The sequence below is a fragment of the Vidua macroura genome, chromosome 8, assembly GCF_024509145.1.
Source record: "Vidua macroura isolate BioBank_ID:100142 chromosome 8, ASM2450914v1, whole genome shotgun sequence".
Taxonomy (NCBI): domain Eukaryota; kingdom Metazoa; phylum Chordata; class Aves; order Passeriformes; family Viduidae; genus Vidua; species Vidua macroura.
Window position 1 is genome coordinate 26,863,575 of NC_071578.1, and position 24,577 is coordinate 26,888,151.

The following is a 24,577-nucleotide window of genomic DNA, read 5'->3' on the forward strand; positions in this document are numbered from 1 at the left end:
GCCCCGGGCCAGGCGCTCGGCAGCGGCGGGCCCGGCCTCACGGCGAAGGAAGGGGAAGCGGCGGCGCGGCGGGCGCGCACTGCGCACGCGCGGCCCGGCCCCGCCCGCCGCGCCCCCTCCCCTCCGCGAATCCCGCCGGGGGCGGCGCGGGGCGCGGGGCGCAGGCGCGCTCGGTCGGCGCGGAGAGCTCCCGCCCCCCGCGCGCCGCGGGCGCGCCGCCCCCCCTGCGGCCCGCGTTTAAAGGCGGCGGCGGCGGCGCCCGGCCCCGGCCCCTCCTGTGACAGCGGCAGCACCGCTCCGATCCTCGCTTCTGGCGGCCGCCGCCATGTACCGCTACTTGGGGGAGCTGCTGGCGTCCCGCCTGGCCGCCGGCTCGGTGCTGGCGGCCTCGGAGCCGGGCGGGCCGGCGGCGGCGGCCGGGGGGGCGGTGGTGGCGGCGGCGGCATGGGGCGGCGGCCGGTGTCCGCGGCGGCACTACTGCGAGGCGGCGAAGAAGGAGGACGACCCTAACTTCTTCAAGATGGTGGAGGGGTTCTTCGATCGCGGCGCCAGCATCGTGGAGGACAAGCTGGTGGAGGGGCTGCGCACCCGCGAGGGCATGGAGGAGCGGCGCCACCGCGTCCGCGGCATCCTCCGCATCATCAAGCCCTGCAACCATGTGCTCAGCGTTTCCTTCCCCATCAAGCGCGACAATGGCGAGTGGGAGGTGATCGAGGGCTACCGGGCGCAGCACAGCCAGCACCGCACGCCCTGCAAGGGAGGTGAGACCCGCCGCCCCGCCGGGCCCGCGGAGGGCCGGGCCGCCCCGCCCCGCCGTGCCCCCGACCGGCCCCCCCTGTCCCGCCGCGCCCGCTGCCCGCCCAGCCAGCGAGGCCAGGCGGCTGCCTCGCAGTGCTACCCGAGGTATCCGATACCCGAGGAAAGGCGGGCGCAGGGCGGTTCCTCCGCAGCCCTCCAGCGCTCCGCTGTCCCATCCCCGCGGGTGACCCCCGGGCCAGCCCCGGTGCCGGGTGTCACGGCCGCCGGTCGGGCCTTCGCCGCACCCACCGCCGGTCTGGCCCCAGGCACGGCGAGGAGATCCCCCGGCTGATTTTAACTCGATGTGACTCAGACCTCGATAGTGTTTGTAGGGAAAGGGGGAGCACCGTGCTAGAAGTGCCTGCTCGAGTCGAGAGCTGGAGGAGCCACTGTCCCTTGACACAGCCGGCTGTGTTCGCGAAAACCTTGTGCTCGCACAGAAAACATCCGTAGAGAAAAATAACAAGTTTTGATAACAAGTTAACTGTGTTTCCAGTTACCGGCTGGATACAGTTAGGCAAAAGTGATTTTTCTGGAGGTAGCTAGCTCTAGGTAGGTGAGACCAAAGCCATGCCAAGGGACTGAGAGGGTGAATCCCACTGGAGCTGAGCAGAGCTGGGCTCTCATGGGATCGGCCATGATCTCCGAGGAATCAGACTCCCCTTTTAGTCTGGGATAGATGGCATTTCCTTGAAAAACAAATACAGATGTCCTTCAGCATAACTTACTCAAGAGCTCTGATCTTTGTGGACATTTGAGTATTGGAAACCATTTCAGGTCTGTGACTCAAACCAGAGCTTCTTTAGTCTGTAAACACATTTTTTTTCAGTGTACATCAGCTTTATAGTAAATAATGACGGTTACAGAAGCCAAGCAATTTCTTATAAATGAAGTCATCTGACTTCAAGAGTAGATTAGGAAGGGTGTTCTTAGGTAAATGTGTTTGTGAGAATCAGTTCAGCTGGTGTATATATATATGACATGAGGATCTCTCTCTGCAGCACAAATACTGTGTCCTGTTACTGTGATTCCTAACATTCCAAAATCAAATATCTAGTGAGTGTCCTGTAACATGCTAAATTCTTACCCAAAAGAGGCTAACTCAACTTTTAGTTGTTTACTTGAAGCAAGAATTAGCATGAGACTTCAGCCAGCATGGGCGTGGCTGAAGTTTACTCTGTGAATCTACTGTTCTATGCCATTGCTATAATTTCTTTTAAAACACTGCTGTTGTATCACTGCTTCAGTTAAGTTACTCTTTGCTGCTGCTTACAAAAAGTCCTTTGCTGTACAGCCTGTGTTACTCTTAAGATCCTGCTTGCATAACAAAATGCAGCCCAGTGGCAAATGAAGTAATAAAATAATATTAATATATGATAGCTTCTGATAGTTCACCTTAGTACTGCTCATAAGTGAAGGAACTAATGTTTACACAACAAATAATTATAAAATGCGCTGTACATGAACAAACCCCACCAACTGGCTGATTAGACACTGTCTGTTCTGATACCTACATTTCTAAATCCTCACCAGAATTTCTTGATTTTCGGTGGCATTTGTTATGCCTGTCTGCACTCACACTGAAGCAAACACTGGAGCACTTACAGGCAATTGAAAATGACAGCTAAAGAAAGTAGGAAGTCTCAGTAGTTTGTCCTTATCTTCTTGTGCTGCTCCCCACCCCGTCTGAATTTAGGGAAGAAATTACAAATTATATTTCCTTTCCATTCTTAAGCACAGAGATCATAAATGGATTTCACCTTCTACTGCTCTCTAGGAACTTGCTCGCTATCAGGTGACAGATATGAATTGGTAGTAAATTTAAATGGGATGCATGATAAGCAAAGATCAATTGCTTGAAACCCGCTATGAAAAAGGTGTGTGAGGAAGTAGAACGTTTCTACTTTAATGACAAAGGAGCTGTAAAGATATTTCTGTATTTATAGTACATTTGATCCATCTGAAATGCACCAAAATCTTGAGCTTTTGTCCAAAAGGGATTTTTGAACTAGAATCCTAGTACAGTAGGGATAAAAGCACCAAGTCCAATGAAACACAACTCCAAACTCCATATAACAGTATGAAATGGAGAAACTTGCTGAAGTGAGTGTCTCACACACTGTGGACCCCAGAGTCTAATGCAGGTAATTTGCACTATCAAGAAACAGCAAGGGACATAAGGCCCCCTTTTAAAAGAAGGAGTGAGTTGACAAGTGGAAGGCTTGCAAAGACATTAGGAGGAACACACTTTTCACATGCAGAATTGTGACCCTTATCTTTGTGCTTCCTGAAAAGTAAAATTTGATAAAGGAAGGTTACCCATTCTGTTTTTTTTTTTGGGGGGGGTGTGTGTGTGTATTTGGTACTAAGAAAGAAATGGTGTTTACTTACTGCTAGGTGATTGCTAGCAAGTGGGGATGCTTTGTCATGTCTATTGTTCTTTCAAGGAGCATTGTGCTATAAAAGCTCATCTCTTATATTGTTGTTTGCATAAACTGAAGGATAAGATATGCTGATTAGAGAATATTAAATGCTGTTTTGTATGCAGATTAGACAAATGATCAAAGTACACTTTAAGATTCAAGTAGGAAATGTAGGAGTACAAAAGGTTTTAGGTCTTTTAAAGGCTGTCCTCCTTTAATTGTTCCTAATTTCTTCAGTACATTCATACCAAAATATTTCAGTAGTGGTTGTATGGTACTTCTGTATGCCTTTCCATTTATAAGGGCATTTACAGATTTAACTACGAACTAATGAAGCATTTATACTGTAAATTAAATTTTTGAATTTTGATTCAAATGCCCTAAACTTGGAGGCAGCTGAATTACCCAAAGAGTCTAAAGAAACATTTTAATTACATGTTCTTTAGCAGCACCTTCTTATTTCTACTAAACATTTGTAGTTAACAATATAACATTTAGATGATGTTCCTTCTGTCAGAGATACCTTCAATTTCTTTGCCTGCTCATTCTCTTCTGGACTGAAACATCAATCCCCATTTAGTGGTCCAGCCCAAATGTGAAAACTGCCAGACTCGAAATGCAAGGTTTATCTTTATAAATCTCACATGTGCATACAAATGATGCCTGCTGGTATAAACCAGCAGTTCCTTGACTAGTAGCCTGTGCTGGCTTCTCTTTTGCCTGCAAAATAGAAATACCTCATTAGAGTGAATGCCATGAGAGGACTGGTTTGAAAATACAGCTCCTGGGTGGATGGATAACTATAGCCTGATACAGCTGCAGGAGGGCAAATCCAAGATCAGTCTTACATTTTTTGTATAGGCTAACTTCTACACCTTGGTGAGAAGCTTGACTGTTGCATTTCTATTCAAGAAGTACAGTGCTCTTTATACCCTGTTTCTAATAATCAAAAGCATTGTTAATAAAAATAGGAAGTTATTTACAGGCTTTTCCTACTTTACTCTCTCCCCTCAAAGCACACGTAAGAACACAAGTTAGCTTGGTTGTGTTGGACATAGCTGTCACTACATAGCAGTGCAAGTGATTCTTCATTGGGTGAAGAAAAGTGCTTTTCTGGAAAAGAAGCATGAGGTACTGAAACATGCTTTCTTTTCAGTTTACAACTTTTGGTGGTGTTCCACCTTATTGAGAGAACCCAGAAATACCACTTCTTGTTGAATCTTGTGGTGCTTACCTACTTAATTGTTGTAGAAGTTAATCCTTAATTCTGCTTTGGGGGTTGCAAACTTTTGTAAGGTGAGAAGGTGGTGATTCTTTTTCTTTGCAGTGCTTCTCTGGTGTAATTTAGGAATCTTTACAGAACGGTCATGAATTATCCCATTTAAGTGGTAGGTCTTGCAGTATGTCCAGCATGCAAATCCAGGTTTTAAGGACTCCATTTTCTGCAATGTAACTGTTTTACTTGAAAGGAAAAATCAGTTAGATGCCTCCTCATCCCACTGAGAATATGGAATAAGCAGTTTTCTTGTGTGTTGGAACTCAGGTTGCTTATGCTCCAAATGTATTTGTACAAGTGGACTGATGCTGCCTGGTAGGTGGAGTAATGCTGTGGGTCACATCACTCTTTCCTTTGCTGATGTGGTGACTTGCATGCCAGTGGCCAGTACTAACAGGAAACCACAACTGCTCTTGTTCACTGCACTGACAGCTGCCTAAAGAAGTAAAACAAACCAAATAGGGTACAGGAAATGAGATGTCTGAATACAGATAACTTTGTTGGAAAGTACTCTGGCAGTTCCTACTTAAAATAATAAATTCTTCTAAATAATTTCATCAGGTTCTGTGAAAGGTGTAGAACTGGTTAAGCTACTTTTTACGTGGTTGCTGATGGCTGTTTATCATTAATTGGTCAGTTTTAGAAAACAAAATGAACTTATTGAATTTTTACCTGCTGAGTAGTATGGAAGTGATTCTGTGTTTGTTAAGCAGCATTTACTATGGGAATAATGCTGTTAAGTGATTTCAAAACTTTTTCAAGCCTTTCCATGTAAACCAACTGTCCAACAGGTCTGTTATAAATGAAACCAAATGAATCAGAGCCGGAAACAGCCTAACTTGTTTGTGCTCACCCAGATTGCTGTAACCAAGTCCCAGCTGCTTCCTCAGTTCAGAAAGGCTTTAAAACCATCCTTAGTTCTGGTCTAGATTTAGTATAACTTTCATTTACAGAGGAATTTTGAAAGCTTTGTCAAACGTTACTTCTGAGTTCACGCTTTTATGTGAAGACAAATGAGTCTTACTTTATTTGTTCAGTTGACTTGGAGGTGAATGAATTTGATTTCCTGTGTGGTGCTGCCTTGGCTGGTTAGTGGAAGGAGCTATTGTGCACTACAAAACTTTCCTGTTGTCTGGTCTTGGCTGCATTTATTCTGCCTGTCAGGATTTATCCTTCTCACTTGGCTCATGAGTTCATATTAATGAGTTTCTTACTGCATAAGGTGACTTTTACTCATGCCAGCCTTGCCGCAGTTTTCCAATTGCAGAGGTCCAAGGCTGGCACTGATCTCAGTGCCCAGTCACAAAATACTCTCTGTTGCAGACACTATTGTGGTTAAAACAGTGTGCATACCTGATGATGGAGACCTTACTTGCAAAAGAAAAACCTGTACGTGCAGGACTTGGACCAGTACATGTGCGGTCTCAACATTATTTATTCCTTTTCTAAGAGGGTAAGGAGTAGTGCTATAAGGTATCTTGGAACCAGCAGAGCTGTTTATCTTGGGTTTGAATTAGTGGCTTTGATTTTTTTAAATCATGCATGGGTGAAAGTTAAGACCTTGTGCTTTTGGCCCAGAGTCTTTCAAGTAAGACATGGAAATGTACCCTATGGAGCACGCAACAGATGGAACTATAACATGGACCATGTGTATCCTGAAATAAACCTTGGAAACTGATCTAACTCGAAAGAAATGGGAGAGTTTTTTGGGGGGAAAAAGGTAATTAGCCTAATTGTGATAACAGTTGCAGTGTTACAGCTAAAGCTTATACAAGTGCCTTACTTTCATAGAATCATTAAGACTGGAAAAGACCTCTAAGATTTGAGTCCAACCTTTGACCAATTTTCATAGGTTTCTATTCTCTTAGTGTAGCTTATCTAACTTCACAATGGATATACATTTAAACTGCAAATTAAAAAATAAGGAAAGGAATGTGTGTCTTGTCTTTTACTGTCTTTTAATATGCTAGTTATAATGTGAACCATATCAAGTTTTTGTTTTTACCTTTGATATTCTTGTAAGAGGCTAGGCCTTGTTCTTTTGGCTGTGAATCTTTTTAGTCTCAGCTTTTTCATATAATCAGCTCATATCATTGCTGCAGTAGCCAGCTTTGTCCTTGATCTTAAATAGTTGTTTTCCCTTGCTACTGTTGGCTCTTTGTCTATTTATAGAGAGATCATACCTCTCTCAGCATTGGGCTTTCTGCATAAACACGTGTTGGGGAGAGGAATCTCCTGTGTGATAGTCTCCCTCCTGTTCTCTGGGAGATCCTAGCAAACACTTCTTTGTTGCATGACTTGCAACAGCTCCATCTTGTTAGAAATTAGACTCTTAGGAAGAGCATGGAATTTGCCTGCCTCATGTCAGCACTGTGGTGGCTTCTTGTTTTGTGGCTCCTGTGGCATTTGGACCAGCCAGGGCCACGTGTGTGTTGTTTCCACCCTCTGCACACACCCCCCTGCACGTGGTAATAATAATATCTATGTGGAAGCAGTTTACTGTATCTCCCTGTTTCTGTCCTTGTTACTACAGTGTTGAGTGCACTTTAATGAGTGACCTAATCCTTTAGGTAGGGCTGAGGTAGTTCTGTAGGTGAGAGACTTTACTTCATAGCCAGATTCCAAGTGCATAAATTCATGTCCCACTTCCTTGCCTGGTAGTGCACTAGATTTGCCATATTCACATTTAAAACACCAAGTCTTGTCAATGCACCAGAGGTAGTTTTTGAATAGAGAAAATTCTTGGCTTTTCTCAGCATGGATTGAAATAAACATATATGTTTAAACATATTTCAAGTGCAGCTTATTAAAAACATACAATAAGTGGTATACTGAAGTATTCTGTCTGGCTGAGTACCTTATGGCCACTTTATACATGCTGGTGCTTAAAGCAGAACGGTGGGGTGTCTCTATAGGGGCATGTCTGTCCTGCCCCAGCTTTGTAGCTAGCTAGTGCTGTGTAGGAAGAGATAAATATTTTTATCTCCTCTCTTGGCAGTTAGTGAATTGAATTTAGGAATTAGTGGTTCTTGTTGCTGATTGGTGTACAGTGTTCTTGTTTTCCAGTACTGAATTACTCATCTTGCTTTGTTAGGTTTATCTGGAATTTCTTTGTCTTCAATAATTACAAATTGGTCACTGAGCTGTTTACCACACTTTCCAAATGGTTAAATAAGGCTCAGCAGTTTCCTTCTTGGGAAGGTTGGATTGTTTTTCTGAGTCTAGAAAAATGTGTGTGTTCTGAAAGAGTTTGATTGCTTGGATGATAAGTCCCTACTGAGTTAAGTGTCAGTGAATACTGAGTTTGATGGTAGTACAATCACAACTGCACTTGTTTACTAACCAAACATGAAAATATACATTATCCAGAGTTAAAGCATTAAGGAACTAAGGCATTGCAGCAAGTGCTGGGACTGATTTATGGATTTTGTAGAATCCATAGGTGAGCATCTATACTGAAGCTCCTTTAGACTTAGACTCAAGCCTTTGGACAGGGTCAGGCAAGCTGCTAACCCACAGAGCTGCTGCAGAATCCAGTGTTGCTCACTGGGAGATTAACATGCCTGTAGTCAGTCCTAGGAACTTCCAGAGGAGATCATGACATCTGTGTTGCCAAATGCTGTATGGGTAGTGTAGGACAGCTGCTGCTCTGGAAGGCTTCTTTTGATTAGCAAGCACTTTGCAAATAGAGGTGAGCAGAACAAATGCACCATATTAACAGGAATTGTCATCTGTAAAGGACCCAAATTAGTTCCACAGTTCACAAGAACACGACAACCAGAAGAAAACACTGAAGTCAAAGCAGGACAAAACCCTTGGTTAGATATTAATAATTTAGGCTGAGATGCAAATGTGTTCCAGGTTCTGGGGAACTTGAGAGACTTACTAAGATTTACAAGATACTTAGAACAGGAGGAGTAGTTTGCCTAGTGTTTTGCTTTGAACTGTTGCTATGGCAACTGTTTGGGGTTTTTTGAGACTTTGACTACCTCGGGCTCGTTAGTAGCGAGGGCACATGTAGGTACTACTATTTAGGATCACTGCACAAGAAGCTCAGAAAATAGTGACACAAACTTCCCTAAATAGATTTGTAGGCGTACTAGAAAGGCAGTAGTCATCCTTGAAAAGTTGGTGGTTCTGTACACCACATTGTCTAAGGAAGCATAATAAACATGCTTACCATCACAGAACATACTGAAATCTGTACAATGTAAAATCTAGTAGGATGTATAACCAATTTTCTTGGAAATCAAGGTCTTTGTTATGTGTATGTTAGTATACCCCTTGCTACAAAATTATAAAATGATTAAAATGATAACTAACTGCTGTTACTATAGAATCCAAAGTAGCCTTGCTGATAAAGACTACTTTGATGTGAAGACGTAACTGAGTGAAGTATAATAGCTCCATAATAGAGAGCATAAAAAAGAAGTTTTAAAAGCATGGACACTGCTGTGTAGTGATAAAGCCTTCTCTTTATACTGACCAATACTAAAAAATTAAATGAAAACATTTCCTCATTTAGAAGCCTTTGTACATAGAAAAACAAAGTTGCTCTTAGCATACTGTTTAACTTCTTGGGGCGTGGTAAGGAAAGAGAATTCTCAACTGGAACAAGAATTCATATGTTTTCCAATGAAAAGTATTTTCCATGGCTGTGAGTCATACTGTAACTTGAGGCTTTCTTCAAACTAGTTTTTGTAGTTTGCTGTAAAAGGCACAAGTTTCCAGAGACTTACTGAATGGGACTTGCCAGAGTTTAAAAAAATTGTAATCTTGCTACCTAACAGTGACTTTGTTTGCTGTTATGTGGTGAGAACCTGAAAAAAAAGCCAAAAAACCAAACCCAGTAGTTTATCTGTGCATATGGTCCATTTTTAGACTTAGGCTATTGAATGCATAGTAACACTGCCAAAAGAGTCACACAAATGCGTGGCAATACTCCTGCCAAATTAGGAAGCTGTCAAACTAAATTTCAATGATGTCCAAATAGAACAGAAATTAAGTAAGTCTTTTATCTTTGTGCATCTGCTTGCAGATGGAATGCACAGCATTCTCAGATGCCTGCTTCTCATCATTTGTAACAGCTTAGCACAAATAACTTCCCTGTCAAGAGGTGGCCCCCTGTAATTACAATTCTTGGAAAACAGTAACCGGCTGAATTGTGAAAAGGAATGAAATGTTAGCGCATCTTAAATGTTATTGCTCCTGCCAGGGAAGGGAAAAATTCATCACACCTGTCAGAGAACTTGGGTTCACATCCTGAACTTCACCTAATGGAAGATTTTACCACATAAACTAGAGAAGAGTGACCAGTAGAGTCAGCAGAATCCACTCTCAGAATTGACTAGTCTTCCACTTACAAAGGTAAAGCCAGCAGTCAAGCCATTTTAATTTCAACCGTTTAAAAGCCTGGAAAAGGAGTTAAACCTTATTCAGAAGTACAAAGTTGTCCAGAAAAGAACAGTTTTGACCTCAAGTCCAAAAGTTTTCTGTGTTCTGGTATGTGTGCATGGCTGACAGATAGGCAGCTCAGTTGAAGGCCTGTCAGTACTTTGTTAGTTTTGGGGCTTTTTCCTTATTTACCTTCATATGAAAACATTTATTATGTCAAAGTACGTTTGTGGTAATCCTTGACTGGAACACAAGGAACCAGAGATTTAACTGTTCTACATGCACTGGAGTGAGTATGTGCACTAGCACTTCTAGTTAAAGTGCTGCTTGTTTACCTCTTCAGATCCTGTCTTCTGTACGATTTGCAGTAGACGCTTCCCTCTCTTTTTGTATTTTGCTTCTCTCTTTAAACTGTTCAAGATAACTATCCCAAAGTATTTAGTCTCCTTGCTGCTTTTCATATATCAATAAACAACATTTTGTGTGCCTGCAGGAGTACATTTATAGCAAAACTGCTTTGTATACACAGCTTGGAAGTTTGAATAGGTATATGGGTTGAATAAATACACAGTGATCTAGATCAGCTGGGGGTGGAGGGGCAGAGTTCACTTTTGGCCAACATAGGCTGTGACTCCAAACTTGGCTGGCTTGAGCAATGCTCAGATGAGACCTGTCCCTGGAATAACTGCTCAACCAAGGGGGAATGGTTTCCCCAGACAGCACAGTCAGTGCCATAGGTAGTGCTCATTCTTGCTCAGAGCTTGACAGAAGGATAACTGCTGCTCTGAAGGATCAGAGTAAGACATATTAAAAAAAAACCCAACACATTTATGTTCTAACTTTGACTGGTCTTTTGGGTTCTGACAGGTTCTACTTAAATTTTGAATATTACTTCCCATGAGAAGGTTATTGAAAGCTCAGACTAACTCCTTGCAGCTATCTAAGTCAGAAACTAGTTTGCTTTTGGAGACCACCCTTCCCCCATATACAAAATAAATTTAAATTCTGTTCTGCAGAGGCATGGTACTTTCTTTTACTGATTGAACTCACATAAGAATACGGCACTTGGCCCTCAGCTTTATTTGAGCAGCACTTAGTTCCTTTGAAACTGGGATTGTTTCCAGAGCATTCAGGAATGGCTTTCATAGCAGCACAGTGCTTTAGTTTGGATAATGTATGCTGGCCTTTTTTCACTCCTGAGAACCTGAATATGGTCTTCTCTTTACATAATAGGAAATTTGTGGTGCCATGTTCTGGCATCTAAAGGACACTCTGTGCCTGCTACAAACCACCGTGCAACTTGGCAGAACCTACAGCCAAAGATTTGGGGAGTAAAGATGGGAATAATAAATTATTCATGGCTCTGTGGTATGCTTGGTTAAGTAGGAGAAGCTTGGATAGAAACAAACATACAGCTGTAGGACCCTTTTGGTTGTGGCCACATGACTTTGGGCACATGTTGATCTTAAACATCATATTTAAGCTCCTCTAGTTCTCTGTATCTGCCCTGTCAGTTTGGTTAAATATTTCCTACTCTGTAGCTACCTTCCAGATACATGAATCTTAACTTTGAGTTCCATCAATTTATTGGATTTTTCCATTTTTCAGAAGACTGGTAAGAGTCAGGCAGGTGAAAGATCTCCTTACCTTTGTGTAACCATTTTTTTACTCAGCTTTGAGCTGCCTTGAGTGCTAGGCTCACCCATTGTGCATCTGAGCTGCTGCCAGCACACAGCAAATTGAATTTGCATTTGTACCATGTGTCAGCACACACTTGCAGCCCTGCTGAGTGACTTAGAGCAGGCAGTGCAGGTGTGGGCTGGCTTCCATGTGGGTGTGGGATGGGTGGCCTGGTCTCACAAGCTCACTGGCATAGGACTATTCCCCCAAAATGTTTTGAAAAAATTTGTACTAGCAGAGTGGTTTGTTGCTTTTTGTTTTGTGTCTGTGACTAGCAGCCAGGGCCTTAAAGCCAAGGCTTAGAACTTAACAGGAAAGCTCCATCAAAAAGACCTTGATTATAACCTATACTGTTAAGTTATATTCAGGAACAAAGTTAATATTGTATATACAATGAATGAAGTCCAAAGCTAAAGATCTTGGGAATGCTGAAGAGCTTTCTCAGCCTCTCGAAAACTCTGCTCTTAGCTACCTGTCAGCTTGATTCATCTTCATCACAAGGAATATTCACTTTTTTCCCTCAGGCTGAGTGCTGCCATTAAGCTACTTCATAGAAAATTACTGAAGTAGTGAATTTCTGCTACATAAAAGATAAACATTTAAGTAGGGGAACAGGATCTTGGTTTTTACCTCTTAGAGTAAATAAGTTGATAAACAACCTACTTGCATGTTAAAGTTTGTTGGTGTAGAATTGCCCTTCCCAATTTATAAACACTGATGAAGGTGTTTAGTGAATTCCTGTTTTTTCTCATGTGTCTTTTGCAGGTATTCGTTATAGTATGGATGTTAGTGTGGATGAAGTGAAAGCCTTAGCATCTCTCATGACATACAAATGTGCTGTGGTTGGTAAGTGTTCATTTTTCAAGCAAGATTTCAATCTTCAGTTGCAATCAGTACTGATGTAATTATATGGAAAAACCAAACATGTAAAAGATTAAAATGAATTTCAGTCACTATTCTCTAACTTAAATCTCTAGCAAGGTAGGAAAAATCCATAGTGACCAAAGCAGTAATACGTATTCCCTCTGCTGTTACTGAAAATACTTTAATATGGTTGCATTTTCATTTGGAAAGTCCAAATTCTGCTAACTACCCTCTCCCATAGAAGGTACTACATCTTGAACTCAAATTCAAGTATGACAAACTTGCATTAGGAGGGGACTCATTTTAGGGGGAACAGATGGAGGCTGTAAAGAATGCAGGCAGGGGAGCTGTGGAGAGCAAAGGATGAAATTCCTTTATGGGTTATAAAGAAGTATAACTTGTACACAGCTACTAAATTGTAGAGGAGTTTGGAGAGAATCTACATATTATGTATAAGAAAAGAGAATACTTTCCCAATGTATACAGATGTGCTTAGGATTCCCAATGTAAAATTTTTGAGCTAAACCAGTAAAATATAAGAGGTAAAACTTATTATTTCTACAAGTGTCAAGTACAAGAGATATTTAAGCATAGAAAATTTAAATAATGAACTTTTGACTTTTTTTAAAGACCATTTTCAAAGTGCTTTGAAAGATCTCCCATTTTTATGAGTACCTAGATCAGATTATAACTTACACTTCAGAAGCTATAAACACAGCAAAACCAAAATCACCACTAAGATCAAAGATATAATTACACATCTTTCTCATGTGTTCTGCTTTTATTGTTGAAAAAGTAAAATTATTTTCCTTTGCATTCTTGTAGATGTGCCATTTGGTGGGGCAAAGGCTGGTGTCAAGATCAATCCCAAGAACTACACAGTAAGCTTAATCATAGATAAAAATTTGGGTATCTGCAATACTGAAGCCAGCCAGTTAAAAAAGCTCTTCTAAGGGCATAATTGACCACTTAAAACCTCCTGCCACTTCTGCCTCTGTAAAGGCTGAATGTAGCCTGTGCATGCAATACGTAGGAAAAGAATTTTTGAAAGGTCTGTGTTTCAGAGGTGGAATACTTCAATTACTTAAGTTATTATCTTTTTTTCTGAAAATCAGGAGACTACAAATAATTTGGAACTTGGAAATTTTTTAAAGTTGATACTGTTAATAAAAGCTTAAGTTACTCTTCCAAAAAAAGTTAATGTTTTTGCTTATTTTGACTAATAGTTTTATGCTCCATTAAACCATTCTATGCAGTGTTCCAGTGTGAATAATAACTAACTTGGCTTATAAAAGGTTTACTGCAGCCTTGCTTTCTTGCCCTAATTGAAACAACTTGTACAGAAAGGAATACTAGAATACATAACAGATAATCTAAGCTCAAAGCTCCTGTAAGGATTTGTGTCCAGTCATTTGGCTGTGTTGCCTACACAACTGGCAGGGCCAGCTCTTGCTGTTGCTGGCTGTAAATCGCTCACACAGGATATCAGATTTGTTTGCTGGAAATCTCTGCTGTGGGCACAGGTGGTTCTTCCTGTGCCATGCTCCCAACTTGTCATGGATCAGAATATACAGAAAGAAAGCCCAATGTTTCTTGCGCTGCCTGAATACCAATGGTCTGCTAGGGAGTGGCATATAAATGATGAATCATCCTTTCTTCTAAAAGAAGAGGGCGTTGGCTTATGCTTGGGCTAAGTTTGAGCAAATACTCATAAGCACTAATGATTTCTTCTGATATTTATTGCGTTTTCTCTATAGGACAATGAGTTGGAAAAGATCACAAGAAGGTTTACCATGGAGCTGGCAAAAAAGGGCTTTATTGGTATGTTGGGCAGCTTTACCATTCAAATTTAGGAATCGGATTTATTGTGCATTGTCAGTGCCCGTTAGATGATATCCTTAAATAACAGTATTTTTGAGAGCTGTAAACAATTTGGATACAGAACTTTCAGCAAGAACCACAAAGAATTGAGTCATTGCATCCTAGTGCATTTTAAAGGAACTGTCTCTTAACTTTTTCTGGTGGCTGTTCTCTTATGAGAAGCCACAAAAGCTGAGGTCATGGTATCCAAAATGAATCACATTTCTCTCAGAGTTAGATCATAAAATGGTGACCATATTTGTTGCAGTTTTAATCTCTAATAGCAAGCTCTTCACTGTTACTGTTTCCTGTAGTCTCAGTTGAGGCTTTTGGCAGGTATCTGAGGAAAGAGAGGAAGGAAATAGAAGATCCACCCCAGCAAAAGCTGATGGCTTCACCCATGGCAACCAGAGGCTGCAAGGGAAGCGTAGGCAAGAAGCATAAGAGCCTGTTGTAATAGAACCTCAGCTTCTGTAATGTCAGTAGGGGCTTCATTCACACTCAGCCCTGAGCTGTTCTGGTAGCTTTGCTGTCTGGAGTTGCTGTCTGGACTCTCCTCTGCAGAAAGCTGACTATTACCAGCTCAACTTCTAATTGAAGGGAGCAGCTTTATCCAGAGAAGGTTCTTACTCAGATGAATAATGAGGCATCTAATTAGTTAAAGGTCTGTCATGTATTCCTGATATCGAACTGCCTTGGGAATGTCTGTTTTTTCATCTGCATTTCTTGCTCTTCAGACAGAGTGTTTGTTGCTCTTCCAGACAGAGCATTTATCATCTAAATTAAGCTGCTTTATAAACACACTAACTGATGTTACATGTGACTATGATTTTACTATACACAATGCAAGCTAGAGTGATAATCAGTTCTGTGACAATTAAAATGGTTTGATAAAATTATCTTCCTTTTTGGCTCTCTGGTTGGTGCTACACAACTTTCACAAACCTTTTAAAAAATACTTAGGAAAAAATGTTGGGGTAGAGTTGCATATAATATCCTATATAATATAATATTAGCAAGATTCTATGATCTTAAATAGTCTGGGAAAATACTATTTTTAGCTATCTACAAAAAACAGAGGTTATTTTTAACAGATGTGTGAGACTTCTTTTAAAGGTTTATTTCATCAAGAAAGAGAAATTAAACCTTTCTTGAAGTAAGCAGTAAAATCAAATGCATGTGCTACAGTGCAATGACTAGGTACAGCCTGCCTTCAATATTTAAACTCACACAGGAACAGAAAGGAAATTCTTATGCAGAAGAATCCAATATAATCATACCCAGATAGCACTCTCCCTGCAAAATAAACCAAACCACAACTGATGCACTATCTTGCTCTTCTTCTTGACGAAGTGGCCTTCACCTTTTATCAAATGGTTTATGTAAAGGTTGGGGGTTTTGATAATATTGTAGAAAGGTGTGATACAGCATCTAAAACTGCACTGAATCCAGAAAAATATGTTGCTTGCATAATAAACTGAGGATTAAACAGGAAAACAATTCTTCTCTGCCAAGGCCTGCACAGTTCCCAAGGGAATAATGATTGACAATAACTATTTGTCTTTGATCCTTAAGAGCTGTTTTCACTGTTGCCAACAGGACCTGGTGTGGATGTGCCTGCTCCTGATATGAGCACGGGGGAGAGGGAGATGTCCTGGATTGCTGACACCTATGCCAGTACCATAGGACACTATGTAAGTCTTGAGCAGAGGCTTTTGAGCAGAAAAGCTGCCTAATCAATTTGTTTACTTATTGGATCTAAAAATATTCTTGCAAACTGTGACAATCTCAGTGGTGTGAGGATTTTAGGGTACAGCAAAGGAAATATAGCTTTAAGGATAATATTCTTACACTAGCCTTAAAAGAAGCTTCTCTGATACAATACTGATTGCAACCGTTCCACAAAAGAAAATACACTGTTTTTAAAGGTATATAGTCTAAAATTGGTTTCCATTTCTATAATTCTCCTCTGTTTTTCATTGGTACTGTAATTACTAATATAAAGTTGTTAACTGATAACTGAATTTACAAGTTTTATTAAATACATACTGATGGTTTCATTCATTCAAGAGATGATGCAAATTACATGCACACTATTGGTATAAATTAAAACTAAAAGTTTTAAAACGAAAAGTTTTAAGACTCACTGCAATCTCCTATAAGTAACAAGTTTCATTGTGGACTTCAGCAAATTCTTCAAAGTGTAAAGCAAAAGGACACTGACATAATTTATAACCTAGGAGGCAATAAAAAAAAAAATTAAAGTTTTTAAAAATTACTTTTTAATGCTAACCCTTGGTTTGGCCTTTGTCCTTGTGTCAGTATGGTTATTTGTACCTGTTAACCAAACAGGTCTGTTCATGGAAAAGTGTATTTTGGACAACTTATTTGTCAGTAGCTGTGTATTAGTATGTTAATATACTATTCTATTGGATGTTTGCCTATCCCAGCTCCTCTTTCCTTGTACTTAGTGCAGTCCCTTCCAGCAGCTCCCCTAAGTACTGCAGGGCGTGTGCCTCGGGCATTAGTGCCACCCACCACGTGCCTGGCTGTCCTCAGGCATCTCCTGGCACAAGACCTGTCCGAGGCCTTGGACAGTAGGAGATGGAGTGGCACAGGTTATTCTAAGTCTGAAATACAGTCTGAGGTATCTTACAGAAGAAAAAAAGGAATGCTTGAGGAATCAGCTGTGGCACGCTGATTAGTTAAGTCACTTTTGCACAAAGCTCTCTGTTAGGGATATCACTGTAAAACATTATTTGCTTTTTGCGCTTCACATAGGTAAATATTTTAATTAAAACTTGATATCTGATAAAATGCAAAAGTTATGGCTTCAGAAGGACTTCAACATGCAGGGTGGCAACTAATTCCCTCAGTCAGAACTTAAAATTCCAACTTAGAGCAAAACTACTGCCTCAAAGCATTGAGTTTTAACATTTAACTCGTTGCACTAGAATGTGTATTTCACTGTGATACAACAGCACTGTGTTATTGAGATTGACAAGAAGGATCACAGCAAGTGACCTGCTTTAAGATTTGCTGTATTGAAGAGTTCTCATACAGTTTTATACAAAAGCTCATTTTTTAAAAATTAAACTAAACCCTGATAGAGAAGTTTTCAAATGAATGATTTTCTTATTTTTACCATTTTATAAGCTAACCTTATTTTGTAGTCCTACACATTCTTATGATTCAATGACAACAGAAAAGAAAATAACTACTGAGGATTAAAACTGGAATTATGCTACAACAGCTTCTTTTTAGACTCCCTCTGTATGGCAGTATTCTATTGAAAAATAAAAAACCTGAGAGGATTCAGGAACACTTTTCTGCAAAGTTAATTTAAAAATTGAGATAAGGGGTGGGGGAGAATGTTAGTTTCCTTAATTTTGTTGGGTTGCTTGTTTGTACTCGAGAGAATGGTGGCCACAGTGGAACTCCAGAGCTATTGTGGAAAATGACTAGGTAATGGAGAAGAAAAGTGAGAATTCTGACAAGGCTATAAAAAGGGGAATAATCCATCGAAATCAGTTTCTACAGGAAGACGTTTCAGTTAACTATCTGGTTGGGACACCAAGAGCAAAACTAGAGGTGATTAAGGAATACTAAAAAGATAAAAGTGACCATGGGGGAAGAAGGGAAGGGAACTAAGAGCAATAAATGAGCAACGAACAAAAGTGAAACAAGCCATAATTCCAAACGCAGATGGAAGCTGTGCAAGGGACTACATTCAGTGGAGTGGAAAGATAACTCTGGTGAGAGGGATTTGTCTCAGATACAGACCTGATGGCTCTGTGCTTGCACACTGCACACAGCTGTGTTCAGGGAGTTTCAAGTGGGAAGGATAAATCAAATAACAGATACAAGCAAATAAGGGAAGTTGCTCAAAACCTACCATACAGAGCAAGGAAGCTGGAGAGACAAGGAGAACATCATTGCAGGGGGGAAAGGGGTAAAGAAAGGAGCAAAGGTTAGTGCCTGAACATCACCAACTAAGTTCATAGCTACCAGTGCTGATGTAGAAGTCTTTGATGCTACCTATAAGCCATTTTTCAAGGTTCTCAGTAAAAGGCATGCTCACGGGTTTTCACCCAAGACGTGTTGAAAGTTTTTGCTTATTGACTTGAAACCAAAGATTTTAGGACTTTGACATCAGCTGTGGCTTTTATATGTGACTTTAAGAAGACCTGGATCTGCCCTCACTTCATGCTCTGTTTTGTTGCCAAACCATGCAAGTTGTTAATAACTACCATGTTAACTGTTCCAGAAAATCCATCTGAAGTTTCTGGATCACTGAGTTATATATGGCTGAAGTTTTTTACTAAATTAATCCTTCCTGCTCTTCTGTGCTTCCTGACACAATCAACTGACTTTTGGTACACAGGAAAGGACTTTGATAAATACATTCTTATATATGGTGGGAAGCTGTATTTCTTCATGTATTTATAAAATATATTCCCTCTTTTATGAATGCACAAAGCCCAAAGCATAGTTTAAGACCATATAACAGAATAAAAACATGAAAGTCCATCAAAACATCAGGCCAAATCGTTCCAAGAGAACACCCCTGCCAATGTTTGTTACAGTTGACATGCCACAAGAGGGAGCATACAGCTTATGGAGAGCAGTGAGCTGTGTTTTGGGAGGCTGAATCAGGAATTTTGTGGCAAGGCCAGCATCACTTTTATTGTTCTTAAAGAGGCTTATATGTTAACTCACTATCATTTGCAAACAGTAAATAGTTTTAGTCTTCATTATGGCTCTAGTCTCCTCAAGCCATTCTTCCTCCATTTACTTTTGTCTGCTCCTTTCCTTCCTCTCACCAAGCATCCTGCACCACAGGCATGCAAATGCCTTTGGCACAAGGGATGGAGCAGAGGGAGCCTCCCAGTGAATGTGTGGCTGCTGGAATGGAAACCCATCCGCTGCTGGCACACTCATTTCAGTGGAGTCTCTTTCATCCCTACTTTTTCACTTGTGCTGGAAGCCAAGCCACCGTGTGACTGTGCTCCCAGGGTGTGGGAGCATGGGAACCACTGGTGACAGAAGAGGGAGTTCCAATGTCTGGTTTGGAAGAATTTCTTTCATGTTATTAATTCCAATTGGAAAATCAGCTATGGTTTTAAATAGCTATTTTATCTTGGCTGATTATCTGGCATATAGAAAACTTAATTTTATTGCCTCCAAATTAAGAATAGAGGCTTGATTGTAAAGGCTGCTTTTCTGAATAAAAGTAGTAAATACACAACTTTTCCCATATGACCTTCAAACTGCAGATTTCCTCTGGGAGCATCTCTGTATTCTGACTACAGACCTCATGCTTCGTTTTGTAATTGTAAAATAACTGAATTGTTATAAAGGAACACTAAACACTGTTTGAAGATGATTAAAAGCCAGTTCAAGGACATGTCTGGGCCCTTAAAAAATTAAGACATGAAAAGTAGTGATGTAAAGAAATTGTGGCTGTAAATAGGAGCTGACTTTGAGAAACATTCCTGAAAGCTTTTTGATTTGTCTGCTTGGGGATGTCACCATGATACACAGACTGAAGTTAACACACACACACTTAGAGGTAACAAAAAATCACAGACCATATCCACTATTGCATTACACAACTTTCCTGACAGAATATTCTGAGGTGTTCACACAAAGTGAGGAAGGAAATCATCCTTAAAAACTAAATTCATTTAAGCTATATCATGTTCTAACTCTTAAAATTTCTGTTTTCCCTTATGTCAAAAGTGTACTGAACTTCTTGTTCCAGCTGTTTTTTGATTAATTCCATGTCTCACAAGTCCTTTGCTGTTTTACAGGATATTAATGCACATGCATGTGTAACTGGTAAACCCATCAGCCAGGGTGGGATCCATGGACGTATATCTGCAACCGGCCGTGGTGTCTTCCATGGAATTGAAAATTTCATCAATGAAGCCTCATATATGAGCTTATTAGGAATGACTCCAGGATTTGGAGATAAAACATTTGCTGTTCAGGTAACTTTTTTCCTTAGACAGTAGGAAAAGAAGTAGTACATAGACTTTCAGTACAGCTGTTCTTAGAACAGGGTGTAGCCCTTAAAAACTGAGAGCTTTAAAACTTCCAAGTTAAGCTTTACTCTCAAACTTTAGAAACGTTTTTCAAGCAACATAGCTGTCCTTTATTTTGGACTGGTTTTTATAAACTGAACTTTCAATTGCACTCTACAGGCACAGAGCCAAATCTCTATAGTCTTTATGATCTTGTAAGCTACAAACACCAAAATGAAATACTGTTACACGAGTATTTCACTTTAAGCACACTTTTCAATGAGGTGTGACACTGGTTTTACCTACATAAAATTTGTTGCAATGTTTTACAATAAAAAATCTAAGAAGAGGAGGAATTGAGGGTTCCATTACAGAATAATCAATTGGAAAAATAGAAACTAAGACCTTATCCTAAATTTGTAGGGTTGAATGTACATTTTTGGGGTTCCTAAGACTTGGAGATTTATGTAGTTGAATTTTGAAAGTGATAGTAGTATGCATTATCGTTCCTAAAATTTCAAAGAGAGGAAACTTGTTCAACTTTAAACTCTATGTTAAATGGAGCGTTTGAGGAACTGATTTGTTTTGTTGCTTTCGAAAGTGCTTGTTAGAAAAGAAACAGCAGAGTAATTGTAACCTCCAAGTTGTCCTCTAGTTAACCTTGGTCTGCAACAAACATCTCTGCCCTGCACAGGCCCAGCAGCACACTTCTCTCCCTGCACATTGGCATTTTCCTGCCTGGCAGAGGACTAACCAACAGGCCCTTAAGCAAAACGTAGACTGAAAACATGGCCATAAGAAAAGCAGAAAATTCTCATAGGAAAATGAACCTAGAGCATTTCAAAGAGACCTAAAGCATGATAGACTCTTCTGTCAAAGTTTGCTTCTAATACATAAGCAAAAATCCCAAATATAATTGAAGCTGTGTTATACAGGAATTTATTATTCAGCTTTTTTTTTCAGCACAGACAAACTTTCAACAATGATCATATGACTTTTTATCTGCTATGTGTGTTCTTTTACTTCCAGAACATCAGCATTCTGGAAGTAAAGGAACTTAATGGCCTGGAATTAAGTCAGTAGTCATACAAAAATCCATTATCCCTTTAAGAGGGTGCCAGTCATAAAGTGGATACACAAAATGTTCTCAGGTTGATAAACATCATAGTTTTGACACTTTCATAGTAGCATTACTCCTTCCTTTCTATATTTCCAGTATAAAGCACTTATCACAACTGTGATAACTGGCTATAGTGCATAATTTCTGCAGTGATATTCAGATAAGAATAGAATGTATGTAGATTTCTTCCATCTTGCCTATGCACATCATCTAATGCCAAGACATGCCAATAGATGAAGAACTATTTAAAACTGTATTAGCCCTAGCAGTAAGCATGGTTTTAACTGGAGGATTAACTACTTTTCCCTTTCTCTTTCCACCTTCAGGGATTTGGTAACGTGGGCTTGCATTCGATGAGATACTTGCATCGTTTTGGTGCAAAATGCGTCGCTGTCGGAGAGTTTAATGGTTCCATCTGGAATCCTGATGGGATTGACCCAAAGGAACTAGAAGATTTCAAATTGGTATGAAACTTAGCTAAGCAGAAAGAGTTTCACTTTTGTCAGCTTTGCAAGTACAAAGAACGACTGATGACTGTAAACTGGTGTTGGGATATTTAAAGCATGCTGCAAATAGTCCTTACAAAATGGCTTAGAAATATTGATTCTTCTGACTTTCCTTCTTATCCCCAACAAGAATGCAGAGGCAGGTGGTACCTTTTTTACCCTTTGACCTGACTCTCAAAAAAAATGTTTGTATGTGTGCAGGCTAATTACTTTGTTTTCGGAATTGGAATTATTATTATATTGCCTTTCTTATGCCTAAACTAGAAAGGATGTCTTAAGGAACCAGAACAAGCAGGTTCCTGAGGGATTCCTGACTGAGAATCACAAGCACATGGTCATTTAAGATGTACAAAGTGTACTTTTGCTGTTTCTTACCTACTGGATGTTTCTGAAAGAATGAAAGCCTGCCTGGCAGTGTGACTTGAATGTGTAGTTTATAATGAAAACTGGATGTGGTCTTTTCATTTCAGTTTCCAAGTGAAGCAGACTTGAGGGAACAGTTCACAGGCACTAAATACAATTTTCTACTTAAAGCTTCTCAGGGGCTCATTTTATGTGTCTTCTTGTATATAGGGAACATTTGAATTTCTTTATCACCCTCTTTCTCAAAAGAATGTAGATTCTATCACTAAACAAAGGCTATCATTGTAGTACTGGATTTTAAAAACCATTTGAACCTGTGATGCAATTTATCCTGGGTGTAGCAGAGTAGTCAGTCATTTTGGTTGTTTGAAAACAATTTTAAGAGCTCAGAGGGACCTTTTTTTTTAATATATATTCCAGAACCCAAATGTTTATCAGTGGTTTATGCAAAAAGCAGTTATGCTTCAGTCTTGGGAACTTTCTTCCTGAAGCTTTGTAGCTTGCTTTTTACGTCTCAGTAAGGGTAGGAATTACATTATGTGCTGTCTCTCTAGTACTGTTGCTTCTCCTTTTTCTCACTGTGAAAGTCAGAAGGGAAGAAACTGGTATGAGTGCACAACACACTAAAAGCACTGTGGTTTGTTTTCTTCACACAGCAACACGGGACAATCATGGGCTTCCCTAAAGCAAAGCCACTTGAGGGCAGCATTCTGGAAACAGACTGTGACATTCTCATCCCTGCTGCCAGTGAGAAGCAGTTGACAAAGGCCAATGCACACAAGGTTAAAGCAAAAGTAAGTCAAAAAGTTCAAATGGAAATGAAAACCAGAGATGGTCTGTTTAAATACTAATATTCAATATTCAGCATAAAAAACCCCAAATCTATACCTCTGAGTTACTCTGTGCTGTGGTTTCTTTCAGATTATTGCTGAAGGTGCCAATGGGCCTACAACTCCTGAAGCTGACAAAATCTTCTTGGAGCGGAATATCATGGTTATCCCTGTAAGGATCTATCATGACCTTTGATTTTCATTTCAAAGGAACATTTTTGTGAAGAGTACAAGACCCTAGTTATTGAAGGTTTTTATTAATAGCCATTCATTCTCTAAGAGTGTTTATTTACTAACTGATGTCTAGGAAATGGGTGTCAATGTTGCTGAAGAATTATAATATTTATTAAAGACCTCACTACAACTGTAAATGACTAAAGAAAATGATTGTTAGCTGACATTTGCTCAATCAAAAAGTGCACTAAACACAGGAAGAATATTCTGGCCAGTTTGTAGACATGGTGTGTCTGGGTGATGCTCTGGAAGAACTGTGTACTGCAGAGTGTATAGAGTATGTGTAGTGATAGCTTGAAAGAATAAGACCTATCCAGCTAGAATGACAATTTTTTTCACAGAGAAAGGGTGTCCTGATCAACTGACCTTGCTAGATAGAGTAGCTGATCTTCAGTCTTTACTCACTGAGATGGCCTAAGAATGCTCTAATTTTCTTAAACACTTGTGCTAAAATAGAAGCAAGTAGTCTGTCAAGCACACCTGAACTTGATGTGTTCTAAAGTCAAGTCCTGTTTTAAATCAGTAGAAGTAATTCCTAAACTGAAGGAAAGGGTGTTGTCCTTTAAGAGTAAGAACTGGATTGCCTTCTGTACTGCAGTTTATAGTAGTGCCGTGGACATAATACTGCTTACTTTTGCAGAACATGATAGCACTGTCTATGTCACATGGTCACAGTTCAAAATATTTATTCTTTCTGTGCAGGATCTTTACCTGAATGCTGGTGGTGTAACAGTATCCTACTTTGAATGGCTAAAAAACTTGAACCACGTCAGTTATGGCCGTCTGACTTTCAAATATGAAAGAGATTCAAACTACCACTTGCTCAGTAAGTGCTCACTTCTGCTTCCACACACTGTTTAACTAATAGACCGGACTAGCAAACACCAAAGGTGGGAGAAATGGAAACAGAACTCTTTCAAATTCACCACAGTTTCCCCAGAAGTCTGTAATTGCTGCTTACTAAAGAATAGAAAAGGTTTCATAGGTTAACTGACCTGCAACTCTAATGACTTAAGTTAAATACATACTTTTCTGGTTATCTTTAAATTCTTTCCTCAGTTTTGTAAAATTTCACTTAAGTGAAGTATTTATTACTTCTTAATAAATGTCTTTCAGCTGTACACTTGGTATTTAGGAAACATTCAAATGAAATTCAAGCAGGTGCCATTGTTCTCCACATAACAACAAAAAGGCTTTCTATAA

General features: G+C 40.1%; 1 protein-coding gene across 1 annotated transcript in view; it reads left to right on the plus strand.

Annotated features, from left to right (window-relative positions):
* Nucleotides 1-267: 267 nt before the first annotated feature.
* GLUD1 (glutamate dehydrogenase 1) overlaps nt 268-24,577 on the plus strand; it is a 29,110-nt gene continuing 4,800 nt past the window's right edge. Inside the window, exons 1-10 of the mRNA XM_053984081.1 lie at nt 268-761; nt 12,337-12,417; nt 13,261-13,316; nt 14,193-14,256; nt 15,895-15,989; nt 20,109-20,288; nt 21,768-21,905; nt 22,967-23,104; nt 23,232-23,312; nt 24,077-24,200. Coding sequence (XP_053840056.1) covers nt 326-761; nt 12,337-12,417; nt 13,261-13,316; nt 14,193-14,256; nt 15,895-15,989; nt 20,109-20,288; nt 21,768-21,905; nt 22,967-23,104; nt 23,232-23,312; nt 24,077-24,200 — 1,393 coding nt within the window. The 5' untranslated portion in view covers nt 268-325. The remainder of the gene's footprint in view (nt 762-12,336; nt 12,418-13,260; nt 13,317-14,192; nt 14,257-15,894; nt 15,990-20,108; nt 20,289-21,767; nt 21,906-22,966; nt 23,105-23,231; nt 23,313-24,076; nt 24,201-24,577) is intronic.